The sequence below is a fragment of the Plectropomus leopardus genome, chromosome 22 (genome assembly GCF_026936395.1).
Source record: "Plectropomus leopardus strain MGB_pleo_1.0 chromosome 22, ASM2693639v1, whole genome shotgun sequence".
Classification (NCBI taxonomy): Eukaryota; Metazoa; Chordata; class Actinopteri; order Perciformes; family Serranidae; genus Plectropomus; species Plectropomus leopardus.
Window position 1 is genome coordinate 22,754,786 of NC_142197.1, and position 16,519 is coordinate 22,771,304.

Here is a 16,519-nt window from a genome sequence, read left to right on the forward strand (position 1 = left end):
TTATGTCAAAAATCTTCAAATTTTGACATGTTGAAAAACCACCTAAAACAACATATTATAGCTTGTTGATGCACATCATAGTTTAGTATCTCAAAAGAAATGCCAAAAGCATCATAACTTAGCATGTCAAGAAAACAGCCAAAAATGACATAGTATAGTATGTTGAAAAATGTGAAATTTTGGCGTAAAAAAAACCCCACCTAAAAATGACATATTTTAGCTTGTTCAGACACATCATAGTATACTAAATCTAAAAAACACTAAAAAACAATATATTATAGCTTGTCAAGACACATCATAGTATACTAAGTTGAAAAAACAGCCAAAAACATCATAATTTAGCATGTCGAAAAAATGGCTCAAAACTACTTTATTGCTTGTCGACACGTCATCATGTAGCATGTTCAAAACCCTGCCACAAACATCATAATATAACATGTCAAAAAACAATATGATTCATCAGTATGTTGAATTTTAAACTTCAGACTTGAAGTGACACAAATGAATGCTTATAACTGAAAACCCCACCATTACTTGCCCTGCTGCATACATTTGGTCACAATAACAATCTTGACATACGAACACTCGAGCATGGCAGTTACATTCATAAAAGAGTCCACGAGAGTTCATATGAATAATATCAATAAGTCCATGAGCGTGGGGTAGATAAACATGATTATGCAGAGTGTTAATTCCTTAAACGACTGTGCAATACTCGGTTTGCCCATCGTTTTCCATGTCGAGGCAATTACCCCCTTTGCCTTTCGTAAGCACATGTCCAGAAATTTTTTTTTGTGATGTCTTATTTTATGTAAAAAATTGCTTGATACTAGCATAAAGTGGGTATTTCAAGAAAGGGGAGACTCATGGGTACCTATAGAACCTTTTTTCATTCATTTATCTTGAGGTCAGAGGCCAAGGGACCCCTGTGAAATGCCATTTTTCTGTTGCCAAAATTTAGCCTTAACTTTGGAGCATTATTTAACCCCCTGCCTGACAAGCTAGCATAACATGGTTGGTACCACTGGATCCCTTAGGTCCCCTAGTTTCATATGATCCTGTAGTTTAGTATAATCACTGTAGCTTTAAAACCCAATCCAGTACAGCCTGTTAAAGACAGAAATGCATTAAGTACGGACCTTAATTTGATCACGATTAACGTGTTAACAGCCCTAGAAATTGTGTTACTAAAAGTAACTGAAAGAACTGCTGCTTGGTAGCGACACCTAAGAAGTCATATTTAATACTGATGCAAGTAATTTTCGGGATGAACATGGCAGCTGAATTTACATCTCAAGGAACAAAAAGATCAGCATGTGTTGATTTGACTTAAATGCAGAGTAACCCAGTGCCTCCCTGCCCAGCCTGCCCCCTCACTAATAGATGCCCAGATGGTCCCAAAAGTCACACATATGGTCCCTGGTTCCCACCTGTGCATGTGAACGCACTGTCAGGTTCATGACCAGCCAGCTGCTGGTGTCGGAATAGCGCGGCCAAACAGGCAGACGCTGCTCCCGGCAGAAAGTCGTCTGTCGGGCACGTGAGGAGGGGTCACCGGTGTGGGCGAAGGCGCCCCAATAGCACAGCATCCGATTGGACAATAGCTTCTCCGGTGTGGACAGGGTGAAGTTGGCCACCGAGGCAGAGTCAAAGAGAAAGGGCAACTCGGCGCCATGGCAGGCGTGCTGGTAACAGAAAGTCAGACCTGACCACACGCGATGGTCTGACGGCACGTGGTCAAACACGTACATCCACAAGGCACTGCCTGCCGCAGTGCCAGCACGCGCTGACCTCCTGGAAGGACACAGGAAGATGTAGTCGGTAACGATCTGAGGAAGGGGAAGAAAGAGAGACAACAGAGATAGGTGATGGCAATGTTGACCAGTAACAAGTTTGGTTCAGACTAAACTATCTCAACAATGATGGGAATGCTATGCAATTCTGCACAGAAATTCATTCTTCCAAGAGGATGAACCCTACTAACTTTGAGGATCCTCTGTCTATTCCACTTGTGCCACCATAGGGTTGACATTTTAGGGTTGACATCATGATATCCTAGCAAGATGAACACACAATGGTTGGTATTATATCTTACGAATTAGTGTAAAATACTTCCAATGTTCCAAATATATTAAGATTTTACACTGCAACGTCAGGAGATTTTTTTTTCTACAATCCCACTCCCCCCACGTCTCTTGAACAATATGCTCATACAATGGTTCATATGATATCCAACGAATAAGAGCCCCAAGAATAACGTAACATTCTTAACATAAATTGATGTACTTCATGTAAATTTCATTGCTGGCGGCACCACTGCCACAGTGCGGAGTTTGCATGTTCACCCCGTGTCTGCGTGGGTTCTCTCCGGGGTCTCCGGCTTCCTCCCACATTCCAAAGACATGCAGGATTGGTGACTCTAAATTTCCCTTACGTGTGACTATGAGAGTGAAAGGTTGTCTATCTATATGTGTCGGCCCTGCGCCTAACCTGTCCAGGGTGTACCTCGCCTCCCGCCCAATGACAGCTGGTGTTGGCTCCAGCCCCCCGCGACCCTTACAAGCACAAGCGGTTATGGAAAATGAATATTAAATGAATTAATTTCATTGAGATTACTAAACAGAACTGCATTGACCTGTTCTTTTTTTTTTAAACCTGGAAAAACACAAATAACCAAGCTGCTTGCAAGTTAAACAATTGTTCAGCTTACTTGATGGTTTATGCTTTACAATATATCGTCTGGCTTCTGCCGTGTTTTTGTAGAAAAGCAAATGAATTCCACAGATTAGCATGACATCTACAAAAACACAGGCTGGGAGCAGAGCAGCAGAAACTATTGTTCCCTCTCAGCTAAAAGGAAGCAAATAGAAAATAAAGCTAGGCCGTCTTCTTCTGCCTGTTACCTGGAAACCAGTGTGTCTTTTTCAGCAGCGTGCAACCTGCGCCCACACAGCCCCACATCTGACACCTGAAAACAAACAGGCTGACTGTGGGAAGCTGATGGACACACACACACACACACGCAAACACACACATAAACACACATAGATTCACTTCCACTAATACTCACACACACATTTTTTCGTTTCAAACAGGCACAAATGTATTAATCACTAACAGGCACATACTGTACCCGAGCACTGATAGCTATGGCTCACAAACACAGGTAGAAATTAAGTTATGTAATGTGTACCTTGTGTTCAAGTACCATGTTCTGGAAATAAACTTGTCCTCTGCTCTCTCTCTCATCCACATATCCTCCCCTCTTCTGTCTTTCATTACTTCATCTCTTCGACCAGTTTACTCCTCTTAGTTTGACCCTCCACTAAATTTTTCTCCACTTTCTCATGCGTCTTTTCCATTACTTACTAGACTCTAAAAGAAAATCTCAACTGTTAAGTTTGTTGACAGTTTAACTGTTCATATTTTTAATGACTGATGCAGCACATATATAGTCACAGGTCTTCATGAGTATATGATGCCTATATGTGAGGAGTCCTACCATTTAAACATGAAAATGTAAGCAGTATTTTCGAAATGTCTATTAAACACAATTGCGTGATGACTGTGTTTCCATTGAGTGATGTTCTGCGACTTCCCTGGCGATAACATTCCAAGAAGCATGGTGCTGGATGTTCTTAACATTAGCAGCTTTATTTCTATTGCAGCCACCACACTAGCCGTCACAATTTCCAATCCATAACAAGCCTACGTTGCCTTGAAACATTCATGTCATTTGGACCTTTTGAATCTTTCCATTGTAGTTTGGCGAAAAATGGCTTTTTTTGAGTCGCATGAAACATCACCTCATGCCAGCTTTTTTTGCGATAAATGGAAGTTTTTTTTAATTGACATGTTTCCATTAGGTGCATTTTATATTCGCAATTTCAATCTGCGCAATATAAGGGTTAATGGAAACCAGCCTAATGGCAATCCACGACTCGTCAACTGCACAACGCCCAAGACCTACATATCAGTGGCCAATTCTTGTGATTTTTGTGCAGTTTGCTCAAAAATCAGCTTCAACCAGAAACTCTTCAATAGCTCCATATCGACGCAAGTAGTCTGGTTGAGAAGACTCCCACTTCAATGGAATTACATAATAAATCACATTTTGCAGCTTTACAGCTAATGAGCTCATCACTGACTTGAGCTGAAATTCCCTTGATAAGAAAAGAAAGTTGCTGAGTGTCATTTTGTCCTTCGCTTTTATTCTGGCGGTGTTTTTCACACCGGAAAGAGAAAGAAAAACCGTCTTAATAGAGACATAATTGTAAGGTTGGTGAGTGGTGTGTTCAACTTAATGTTTGTTATGTTGTTTTGGATAATGCAGAGAAAATGCACACACACCAAAACCTATGAATGCTACAAAAGGCACAACGCTGAGCTCTCCACATCAGCCTCCTCCGTGACAGACTGGCTGAAATTTGTGCTGACCCCTCCAGTCCTCTGGAGAAGTGCCCTTTATGAAGAGATGCAGGAGGTGTGTGTGTGTGTGTGTGTGTGTGTGTGTGTGTGTGTGTGTGTGTGTGTGTGTGTGTGTGTGTGTGTGTGTATGTGTGTGTGTGTGTGTGTGTGTATATGTAAAGGGGCAGGCTTAGTTGTGACTCCACAGTCTCCCTACTGCACCTTGAACTGTGACTGAATACTAAATATGTCCAGGAGTTTCACCTCCTAACCCCCAGTAGCTCCCTGAGGCCGCTGACTTGCACTTTGCATGCAAAAGCTTGAGAGAAAACTGCTGGAGGTTTTCTTCTCCTTCTGTGTCATTTTTCCATCTCTGTATTTTCACAGTGATGAGAACCCAAGAGTTAGACTAAACACACCGGGATAAAGCAAAATAAATGAAAACTGTAAAAGAAGAGCAGAACTATGAAGCGTCTGTCTTTCTATCTATCTTTGTCTAAACCTGCTCTCTTTATGCAATGGTAATTGCTTTGTTGATGGACCTAAGCATCAGGCACCAAAACACATAGGCACTAGGCTTGGGTGGTTTCACTGTATTACAGTATACCAGGGTATTTGGAAATCCTGAAGATATGTTTTTCAATGCTATCATAAATACAGGCACTTTCTTTCTCTCTGTTAAACTCATTGCATGTAGTGCACAGCATGCACCACCAGAGCTTAGTCTGCACTCTCTACTGGTGGAACAGGCAGCTGAGCTGAAAGACATGAAGACACCTTGTGGTTGAGGGAGAAGTTACAGGACTGTAAACAGCCGGTGGGCAGCAGGCAGAGAGAGACTGTGGGGGAATAACAGCATGTTTCTTTTTACATCTACATCTCTTATTTCAACCAAAACAGAGCAGATGATTGTTGGAACAGTGGGCTTATAGATTTCTAGCAAGACGGTTTGGTTGCATTTGATTTTTACTCTGTTGAGTTTGAATGAGGCCTGTTTTATGATGAGCTAACAAGGCAATTAAGCCTCATCAGTCTTCTGTGACTGAGAGAAAGTTGAATTCAAAAGGTTTACAGTTGCATTCCTCTTTAATAGGGAAAGTAGGTGTGAAAATATTACTTTTTAAAATATTTTGTAAGTTTCTTTATTGCATTTATTGGCCTTAAAAGCTGGAAGTAACACGTGTGTTAACACTGCATACTTACACCATCATAAACCATATACCCTGGTAATGTGGGCACCAGAAAAGATGCCTATTTTGGGCCCATACCCACTATGTACCCGCCATCTGTGATTGCTCTGCTGATTTCTGTGTGACTGTAGATATTCATGAGCATCAAGTCAGCTGTTAGTGAGAGCAGTCAGGCTGCATCTCAAATGGACTAAGACCCTGACTCCAGCTGGCCCACATGCTACTCATACAAATTATGGAGGAGAAACGAAAAAGTAGTGTGTGATCTGGAGTCAGACTTTGAGAAAACTGGAGTTGTAGCTCCCTCTGTAGGCTACTGATAGGAGCTGTGTTTAAGGAGCAACAATTAAGAATGATGGTGATAATGCTTAACTTTTATACATGGCAATGGATATAGTTGATGGCTCTTGAGTAAGACAGCATCTACAAGTCTTTTCTTAACTACACTGGTCTCAGGAAAATGTGACTTTTTTCTTTTTTTAAGGAAACAAGTCACAGCAGGAAAAGAGAATAATTGTTCTCAATTCCCCATCAGGCTCCAAGCTGGAGAGAGCCCAGAAGACAGCTGGGTCCTCGTTACACACTAAGCTCCGACTGGGTGCGACATCGATCCTTGCATGACCGCCTGCCTCGCAAAGCCACCAAATGGATAGGTATTGATGCATGTGTGTGTTTGGGTGTGTGTGGGAGACTCTGTCTAGGCATGGCAAAAATATCGTAACAAAGCTCTTGAGATGCAGTTTACACAGCATATGCAACCTCCATTTTTTTCCAACTATTTTCAACACAGATCATGCATTTATTCAGGAGAAATGTTCCCCACATTTTCAGTTTCTCACAAATTAGCTGTTACTTTCTGAATGTAAGCCTCTGTTAGCTAATGATGAAGAGACAAAGCCACTTCACATGGAGGAATATTAATTATATGCAATTTGCCTCAGTCTGATCAAAAGCAGTTCGCCTCAGTAACTTCGCCCTTCAATGAACTGAAGATTTCTCTATAAATTTTACATTTGTCTCTGAAAATCCCTTTGAAACCTGGAGCTACATCACTTTTCTTGTGCTGCCTGAGCAATTGGTGCATTTTCTTTCAAAAACAACAAAAAAAGCAATAAAAGAAAATGTAAAAAAAAAAAAAAAAAAATTCAAAAGAAATGCTCATTAAATTGCATTAAATTTGCAGATTTATATATTTTTTTAAAAAACATACACATTTCTGGGAATAAAAAAGAAATAGGACAGGGACAGACTATATTATTAATTATTATAACCACATATTTAAAGTTATGGTAGAAAATTGTTAGATTTTAAAAGAAAACAGGCAAGGTATTTGCCTGGAAAACAGTTTATTATTATTAGTATTATTATTATTATTATTTTACCAATTTGAGTTCATTTTCTTGTACTTTTTTACTAATTTTCCCATGTTTTTGATAAGAATCAAACCAATTTGCTCAGGTTTCAAAAGTGTTAAGTAAGAGTTGTCTGGAGCATTTCAGCCTTTAGTCTTTTCATCTCGAGATGGCAGGCATTTATATTTAGTGTCATGTTTTCAATTAACCACTTTATATTATTCTTGTTCATACCCTTTTATGTGGTAACAAGCTGCACTTGTTTCCAAGGTCTGAACTAAATGCACTGCGACTGAGGGGAACCTTGCAGTGTCTCTACAATGGAATAATAATGATTTTGACATTGTGACTACAGCTTTAAAACTATAAAGAAATATTCCTGTCTCCCTACAACAATCTACAACCACGCTCTGTGACATTTGTGTCGACCCCTCTGATGCTCTGGAGAAGTGCCCTTTATAAAGAGATGCAGGAGATGGGCACGCAAACTGTGACTGAATATTAAATATTTCCAAGAGAGTCACCTCCTGACCCCCTGTAGCTCCCAGAGGCCTCCTGCTGGAGGGTTTTTCCTCCCTTTGTGTCATCAGCCATTCCACCTCTGTATTTTACCGTTAGAAAAATTAAACATTAACACATTGTGATAAAACTGAATTATAAACAAGACTAAAGATTGCACCAACAAGGATTAACTTTTAAACCTGATTAAGATGTGGTTTAAGTTTAAATGCTGTTGCACCAAACTTTAAAACTAGTTTAAAATTAAGAAAGTAAACCTGAAAATAGGGATGCACCGAATTTGATTATTTGCCGTTATCCAATATGCCAATATATACAGCTCATTTGGCCTAAATCATACTGATATTGACTGTTTAGTTAAAGTTAAAGTTTAAAGATGTGTTTTTTATTTTTACCTATGCTCTAAGTTTATTCTAAAAAGAGACTAAATGCATTTAACAAGTGAAAATTGTACACATTCTGAAAATGAAAGTTTAATTTGAAAAGATACAATGCCAGCATCAAGCATTATTTGACATGCCATCCCTGAGCATCCAAATCTAACTCTGGAGGGGGACCTGGAGTGTTGTAGTTTGACATGTAGGGTGACTGATGAAGCGACGGTATTTGATGAGATGGGAGTGATAACAAGTTGGCAAAAAGCACTGGTTAATCTTTTATACTTGATGAAAATGTTTAGATATGCTCACTAAAATAAATGGTCTTTGGATCCACCCCCTGTGGTTTAACTCAACAAGTAACTCGACAGATGAGATCATTCTTTGCCATAAGAAAGTCTTGCTAAACTTTGTGTATAACCACATCCTCAGCTACAATGCTGAAAATGAAAAGAGTGTGAACTGAGCTCGTCTTACCTGAGCCAGCATACCCCTGCGGTCAGTGTCCCTGTACAGGGGCAGGTACTTGTGCAGGATCCGCAGAGCGTGTTGTTTAAAGATGGCTGTGATGTACACAGTGCTCTCCACTGCAGAGACCGGCTTAGTAAAGACACCGTAGGCAAAGATCACACCCTCCTCTGAAGTTGTACCTGTCGGACAGAAAACAGAGTCTAAGTACATTCAAAACCAGTACAATTCTTTGCTTTACTCAGTTGTGCAAGCTTTCGGTTGTCTGATTGTTGTTAGGGGTAAAAATCACTTAAAGTCCGTGTAAAGTGATACTTTAAATTTGTTCTGAGTGTTTCACATCACAGAAAGATGTGTTATTAAACACCTGACCAAAACTGAATGACCAAAAAAATCGCAAAGTATGTAAAAGAAGGTCTCAAAATTATGAAAAAATGTACAGTATTCTCTGATCCGAAATGCTGGGGGCGTGGCCTCTGCTCCTCCAGCGGACATGCCCAATCACAGGACTATGCTAATGATGCTTCTCGCTTTTATACTTCTACATTGTCCGGGGCGGGGTTATGCTGAGTATAGCTACATTGCATCATTGAACTACGGTTTTAGGCCCACCCAAAAATTACAAATGAATTTTTTAATGGTGAAAAAACAGTCAACCATCTAACTCCACAATTCAGTACTATATAGTAAAGGGTCTTTGTAACATGTTTTCAACAATCAGTTTCCAACATTTAGAATGTGTTTTAAAACAAATCTCTGAATTCACTTTACGTAGACTTTAAACATGTTTACTTCTTGTTATGACAGAAGGTATTTTACATTGACAATTCAAGCCTACTTTCCTAGATCATTGCCTTCAATCTTAGGAAAAAATAAGTAAGGTTAGAACCAAAGAGAGTCCAAAGGGAGACTGTCCAGAGGAGGCGCAGTGTAGTACTGTTTGAGAAAGAATGAAGGTTACGATGTTGTAACCCTAGTTCTATTAGCATAGGCAGAGCCCTCTACCAAGGGGCCCTGTTGCTCCTCCATTGCCTGCTGAGGAGGGTGTAGGATGGCTGGTGGCGGGAATCCATTTCTTTATATACTATGGAGTGCGCACATATTCGATTGACCAGCAATGTTAACCCTTTGAAACCTGGAGCAACATCACTTTTCTTGTGTTGTTTTCAGACACAGCTTACAATTATTTGCACGTTTAAACCCTGAGCAAACTGGCACAATTTCTTTGAAAAACATAGGGAAAAAAAGGCAATGAGCAACTTCATAAGAAGTGCACCAAAAATGGCAATTATAAGGAAACACTATATTTTTAAGTATTATAATTATGTATTCAAAATTATCTTATGGTATTATTAAGATCTTTAAGCGCTTTTTCCAGGTCTTTTACTTTTAAAGATTTTTTTTGTTTGTTTATCTTCTTTTAGTTTTGTTTTTAGGAATTTTCAGGTCATTTTCTTTCTTCTTTACTTTTTAGTAATTTCTTGCTAATTTTGGGGTAATTTCTTCTTTTGTTGCTCACTGCCTCTCCAATTTTTTGACAGAAATCAAGTCAAATTGCTCAGGTTTCAAAGGGAGAATACTTTCTCAGTGGGCGAATGTGTGCTTGTGGAGTATTATTTAAAGACTTCAGCAGAGTGCTCTGCCTGTGCTAGTAGAACAAGGGTTACAATATTGTAACCTTTGTAACATTTCATTAGTGGCATTTGAGGCAGTTTCACAGTGAAAAGGTGCAATTTTTCTCATACTGTGTGTTTTCTTTCTACATTGTGTCTCTTCTTACCCAGCAGCACTGGCTTCTCTTTCTGCCAGTGGCCCTTCTGGAAGGCAGTGACAGCTTGCTCTTTAATTAACTCCCCATCGATGTACGGACCCCACGTCTCAAAAACCTCCAGGAACCGGAACGGGTTCACAACCTTTGAACCTGAGATCAAAAACCCGTCAGTTAGACTGAAATTTTACAAAACGGAGACCACTGAGGTTTAAAATTTGAGACAGAGGTTAAACACAGTGATACTATACTTACGGCCCATGGGCCAATTCTTGCCTCAATAGGGTGCCGGGTGGCCTGCTAGCCATTTTCTTATTCACAATTTTAAAAAAGTGATTTACATTGGGAATTGTTTTTGTACTTTGTACTAGCATACATAAGGTGACAGAGTACATAAGACATCATCAAAATAGAACTTGTTTATCAAAAAAGTGTCATTATACGATCCCCCAAACCCCCCAAAAGAGGTCCTAGTTAAACTCCTTATGTCCTAAAATCTTCGAAATGTCCTAAAATCCTGAAAATGTCCTTAAATTGTATGAATGTCTTAACTTCCAAGAGATGTCAATCCTCAAAACTTCCCAAAATCCTGAAAATGCACTAAAATCCTAAATGTCCTTAAATTTTAAAAACTTCCTGAATCCCAAAATCCTAGAAACATCTTAAAAACTCAGAAATGTCGTAAAAAATGTCCCAGCATTCTTTGAACATCCCAAAATCTGAGAAATGTCCTCAAATCCGAGTTACATGCTTAAATCCTGGATACGTCCTAAAATCGTAGAAATGTCTTAAAATCCTAGAAATGTCTTAAAGTCTGAGAAATGTCCCAAATAACTTAAAAAACTTAGAAACATCCTAAAATCCTTGAAAAATATGTATGTATGTATGTATGTATGTATGTATGGGGTTGCTGCGCAAAGCACATTGAGTATCCCTGTTCTAACAGAAAGAACTAGATGAAGTTAAGCATTAAAATGCTAAGCACTGTCGTAATAAACCTGCTTCTGATTACAATATTTTGTCTTGAGACTTTTCTGAACTCATCAGAGTGTTTTCGCTCCAGATATTTGGGCCTGGAAGTGAGTTCAGACAGGCAGAAAAACAGCAGCCGCTGACGAGATCACAGTCAGTGATACTGATCGATAAACCTGTCAAACCTGCAGATATATTACAGTCATTTGGTGCTGTGATGCAGTAAAGTCCCTCTAATTGCCCCTCCAGAGGCCCGCTATTCTGAAGTTTTCACAATTTTGTTTTCCAACATGCCACGGCTCAAGACAAAATGTTTTTCATCATCTTTTGCAGATAAACATACTCTGTCCTGCCTCCTTATGCAAGCATGTGGGCAGCCCTGAGCGTTGCTCTAAATTTGGTGAGTGTAGGCTGGTGTTTGCGGCGCCCCTACTTGTTTTCATCTGGGCGGCCAAGACGGCCTGTGGAGTGAGAGACAGCAGGCACACGATGTTGCTCACAGAGCAGTTGGTCTGTTTAGCAAAGTCTTTTCCCAGCTTCAGGGCATCGTGTCTGGGAAAGAGACGCAGGAACACAAAATTACAGTACAAGCTTCAGATTTGTCTGTGAGCATGCTGGGAACATCCCTGCGTGGTCTGAATACAGTAACAGCTCAAGAAAACCACGTCACCCTGATGTTTTATCTTTTGACACTTTTTAAACTTTATCCAGGCACAGATCACTCACACACCAGTGACCAGTGTCAACCTCCTCACCTGGTCTTCAGAGGGATGGAGAAGGGCAGACTCTGCAGGACAGCCTGTTTGAACAGAGGTTTGCTGCTCTCGATCATCAGGTGAAGACTCACTGACTGAGCACCTGCACTCTCCCCAAATATTGTCACCTGGCAAAAAATATAAATAAATAAATAAATAAATAAATAAATAAATAATCTTTATTAACATAGTATTTTTAAGCTTAAGCACACTCCCCAAATATTGTCATTGGAAAAGAATAAAATTAATATATATATACACATATATATAATCTTTCTTTTCATAGCATTTTCAAGCTTATCCACACTTAAAAATTTACAGAAATAAAATTAAATATTAGAAACCCATGTAGTCCCTCCCCATCCTCCCTCATGACATAACCAAAATTAAGAACATTAAATAATAATATTAGAGCACAAATATTAAACAGCACTCCACACATGAAAAGATGGGGGTGCAAGTAAAAAAACATAAAATATATTCAATTTCATAAATAAATAAATAAAATATAGAGAAGAAAAGACTGGAGCTCATATAAGCAGATAAAATTAAGAGTAAAAGAAATAAAATCACAACACAGGCTTGACATTAAAAGCCACAATCAGCAGATTTGTGTGTCCACAACAAGCTGATCGGATTAAATGACCACTCTCCAGATAATTAGCTCCTGTGTGTGTCTGTGTGCGTGTGTGTGCGCATGTGTGTGTGTGTGTGTGTGTGTGTGTGTGTGTGTGTGTGTGTGTGTGTGTGTGTGTGCGTGCGTGCACTTGCCTTGCCGGGATCACCTCCAAACACCGCAATGTTCTGCTGGACCCAAAGAAGAGCTGCCTGCTGGTCCAAGATTCCATAATTCCCTGCAGCCGAGGAGTGGGGGTCTTTGCCCGACACAAGGAACCCAAAGGCACCTTAAATCATGTAGAAATTCACATGATCAGGCATAATTGACTCCGGCAAGACATTCATTTCCTCTGAATTCCAAATTACCGTCCACATATCTCTGCTCCTGTTTTCAGTGTAATGAAAACAGGAGCGGAGTAATTACCAACAGGCTCGGCCATTTAAGATAATAACACGCACACATTAGCAAGACTCCCACTGTCTCTCTCTCACACACACATACACACACGCAATCTACAATAAACACACCATTATTTGAAGTAATGTCTACCACGAGATGCCTGTTTGTTGCCTTAACCAAACTGACTCCAGTGCTGCAGGTCATCCCTCCTTTGTCCCTTCACATCCAGTACAATTTCAATATGGACCATTAAAAGCTGAAAAATGGTAAATATCCAGATCTCTGTTATAGTATTATTATTTTCTATTATATATTTTCCAATTTTTTCATGTACAGTAAAGTTAGCCCTTTGAAACCTGAGCAAATTGGGTTGATTTCTTGCACAAACATGGAAAGAAGGCAATGAGCAACAAAAAGAAATGACCCAGAAATTAAAAAAAAAAAAAAAGGAAAAAGTACAAGAAAATTATGTCATTTAAGTTAATCAAATCAGCACAAATACGATCTGGAAAAAATGCTGAAAACTTTATAATTATTTTTTGTAATATAATTTCAAATGTGTTTAATTATTATAAAAGTAGTTTCCCCTAATGAAGGTGAATTTCTGTGAAATTTCATACCCAGTCTGTATTCCAGGTTCACAACAACAGTGTGGGTGAAGTTACTGATGAAGCGGCCATCGTACAGCGGCTTAGAGGCGGAGCCAGCTATGAAATCCCCACCGTGGATCCACACCAGGACGGGCAGTGGACTCTTCAGAGGGGAGCTGAAGTTCACATCCAGGGGGACGAAGATGTTGAGGTAGAGACAGTCCTCACTGACCTATTTGGAACATCAGAGGAAATTCATTCACTTTTTGTCTGTAAATCTGTATTTTATTTAGTTCTTGTTGCTGGCAGGTTACATATTTCTGGGTTTTATTGTCAATTTAAGTGTAAGCACTAAGTTGGCTACTTTTTTTGGATAAGTAACATTTGATGCATGTTTTAAAAGGAGGCTAATATAAAGTCTATCATTCTTGGAACTGGCTGAAAATTTACAGATCAGCCTTCCTGTTCAAACCATGGACTGTGTACAATAATGGACGTAGTTACAGTGATGTCACCCATTGGTTTGTGGAATGTTTGGAAGCCTCGCGTTTGGCATTTCAGCTGTCGCCATCTTGTTTTTGAGCCAGAAATGACCATATTTGGACGAGAGGTTGGAGCACCGAAGGAGCCAGAGCTGCAGACTCAGACTGTAGTGAGACGGTCAAATTCAGTCCTCGTACATTTGTCCTAAATGTTAAAATTAGCTAGATAAACCAAAAACTGTTTTTTGTACCATGCTGTAAACATGTTTATTTCAGCTGTTAAATTCGGCATTTTAATATGGGGGTCCAAAGTTTGGTACAGAAACGAGTCCTGAAACCCAAAAATGAGTTAGCATTTTAGCACTCCCGGTTCCCTCAATTAAAACTCAACGGGTTGCAAGCTTAAGAGATTTTTACATTTTGTTATGCGACATAAAATAAATATATTCAATAAATTTTGAATGTGTCTTAAAAAGGCAATTACTAACTAGTGACTGATGATAATACAGAGTTTCATCATGCCAAACACAGTTTTACAGCCTTGTTGTGGGAGATATTTTAGCTGTGAAATTTCTCAGTACTTCTGACTCAAAATTAAAACTAGCACGCTAACATTTTTCCAACACAGCTGCTCATAATTAGTCCACATGGAATTATATTATTGCAGCTTTACTGTGGTTTTGTCCAAGTGGTCAACTGCAGTACTGCACCTTAAAAAATGAATAAATTCAAAGACATGTTACTTCCATGAAAACAACTAGCAATTGATTTCAACTGCGTAGATGTGTGAAATCAACAAATTTGTTTATTTTTGTTGTCATTTTTAGCCACAACTGTGACAATTAGAGATGCATAGCTAAATATGCTGGTCCTGCATGTCTCACCATTCTGACATATGCTTTCTAGTGTCTCTGATAAACCAAATCTACCGGCACGTGTGGAACTGTGACTGGTGGTTGCACCAAAATGTATTTCAGCCATTAAAGAAGAAGAGAAGAACTCAGTTTTGAGTCTATGCCATATTTGGAATATTTTCTCTGCTTTACCTTACACACTAACTAATCGAGGCAACAGTAGCTCAGCAACTCCTGTGTTCTGCAAAGTATAATTTCTGTTTTTCTTCATAGGCATCTGGTGGCTTTGAGACTGAGATTCCCCTTTGTAATGTCTGATGACAAATCTTTGAAACTATTCTAAAAAAATATATTATGTGGGCCTTTTTAGGTGGCAAAAGACGAACCATTTGAGGCATCATTTGTTCAGCGCTGTTTGACTATAAACAAGTGATGTGGGGATTTTCTACCAGGAAGTTATTATTAACAAACTTTGCAATTCAATCTATTGGGTGAATAATTTATTTTTAGATTCAATGTTTAAATTGGACTACTTTTAGGCAACACAACAGACCTTTAAGCCTCAATATGAATTATGTTTTATATATGGGAATTTTAGAGACATTTATGGTGTAAATCAGGGGAAGTTAGACTCATGGCCTTGGTACTTCTAAAATCCTAGCTCCGGCCCTGCGGGGAGAAACTTAAAATGTGACAACAAGGTAGAGAAACCAGAGGGAGAGAAACACCAGTGTGGGTGAGCAGAATCTATAGAGTCCAGACTGCAGTTCTTGTATTTAGCCTAGACGCTCAAAAATATTGATGGCTTCAGCTTCATCCACTATCAGCTAGATTAATGTGTTCACAATATCTTTGACTTTGAGAAAGTTTTATTTCACCCAAAGTTGAATCTGTTTTCAGAGCCCCAGGACTCGTTTTTGTCTCCTTAGTAAAATTGTCACTGTGGTGATCTAGCAGGTGAAAGTTAAGTCCCTCTGTGCCAAAATACCAAAAGTGCAAACATGTTCTAACAGCCTAAAGTGAAATATTACATGCAAATTAGTAAGAAGTTGTTCCTTACCATTCGAGGACACTCCGCAGAGATGGGTCCACTACAGGCCTGCATGCATGACGCCCTGGGGAAGGAGGCATCATAAACCCCTGTCCGAGGACTTACAGATCTTGGGGGCTTCCAGCGGTAAGCTCCAACAGGGGGGTCTGCATAGGGCACTCCATAGAATATATGGGCCTTGTCTACAGTAATCCCCTTAACCTGGCCATCTTTGGTTAACACCACAGGTCCAGGGGCCCTGTTTGTATCCTGATTGACTGGTTTGACCTTGGTTTTCTCTGCAATTGAGAGGACCTCAGGGCGCCCAGGCTCCTTGAGGGGGTTTATCTCGGAGTTGATGATGAACGGCTCGTCTCTCACCAGCAGCCCGGGGACGATACCTCTCAGAAAACTGGAAAGGTCGATTTCATCATCATTTTTCGTCACCTCTCCAGAGGCAAAAGCCAAACTTAGCATGCACAGCAGCAGCAAACAGTGCCAGCTCTCCATATCGCGTTCCAGTACTCCCCCGCTGCTCAGATCATGATTTGAGTTGAATTATAGTCAAGCAGAGGTAGAAAAGTTGCAGCCTGAGACTCTCCACAGATTGTGCAGACTTGTGACTCCAATTTAGCCAGTTGCTTGTTAAGATTTATCAGACAAAAGCTGCTCTGTCTGATTGCTGAATGACGTCCAGTAGACTGGGAACAGCTGGACACAAACTCCGATGCACTAAT

At 39.7% G+C, this 16,519-nt stretch overlaps 1 protein-coding gene and 1 long non-coding RNA gene across 2 annotated transcripts in view; one reads left to right on the forward strand and one right to left on the reverse strand.

Moving 5' to 3' along the window:
• LOC148185921 (uncharacterized) overlaps positions 1-15,806 on the forward strand; it is a 50,326-nt gene extending 34,520 nt beyond the window's left edge. Inside the window, exons 2-4 of the long non-coding RNA XR_015775482.1 lie at positions 6,133-6,250; positions 11,765-11,888; positions 13,463-15,806. This is a non-coding gene — a long non-coding RNA (uncharacterized LOC148185921). The remainder of the gene's footprint in view (positions 1-6,132; positions 6,251-11,764; positions 11,889-13,462) is intronic.
• On the reverse strand, positions 287-16,309 carry LOC121961628 (cAMP-regulated D2 protein). Its single transcript, XM_042511682.2, has 8 exons — positions 15,813-16,309; positions 13,447-13,648; positions 12,580-12,713; positions 11,809-11,936; positions 11,487-11,605; positions 10,094-10,234; positions 8,323-8,495; positions 287-1,829 (listed from the first exon to the last, which is right to left on the reverse strand). Exons 1-8 carry the CDS (start codon positions 16,290-16,292, stop codon positions 1,377-1,379), a joined length of 1,830 nt encoding a protein of 609 aa, XP_042367616.1. The 5' UTR covers positions 16,293-16,309; the 3' UTR covers positions 287-1,376.
• Positions 16,310-16,519: the final 210 nt, after the last annotated feature.

Bases quoted from the DNA above. Each gene is read 5' to 3' on its own strand.
- LOC121961628 (XM_042511682.2), bottom strand. From the start codon at position 16,292: ATGGAGAGCTGGCACTGTTTGCTGCTGCTGTGCATGCTAAGTTTGGCT. The intron at 11,937-12,579 runs GCAAGTGCACGC...ATTTTTTGCCAG, and splicing joins TTGGAGGTGATCCCGGCAAG to GTGACAATATTTGGGGAGAG. The intron at 11,606-11,808 runs GTGAGGAGGTTG...TCTCTTTCCCAG, and splicing joins TCCATCCCTCTGAAGACCAG to ACACGATGCCCTGAAGCTGG.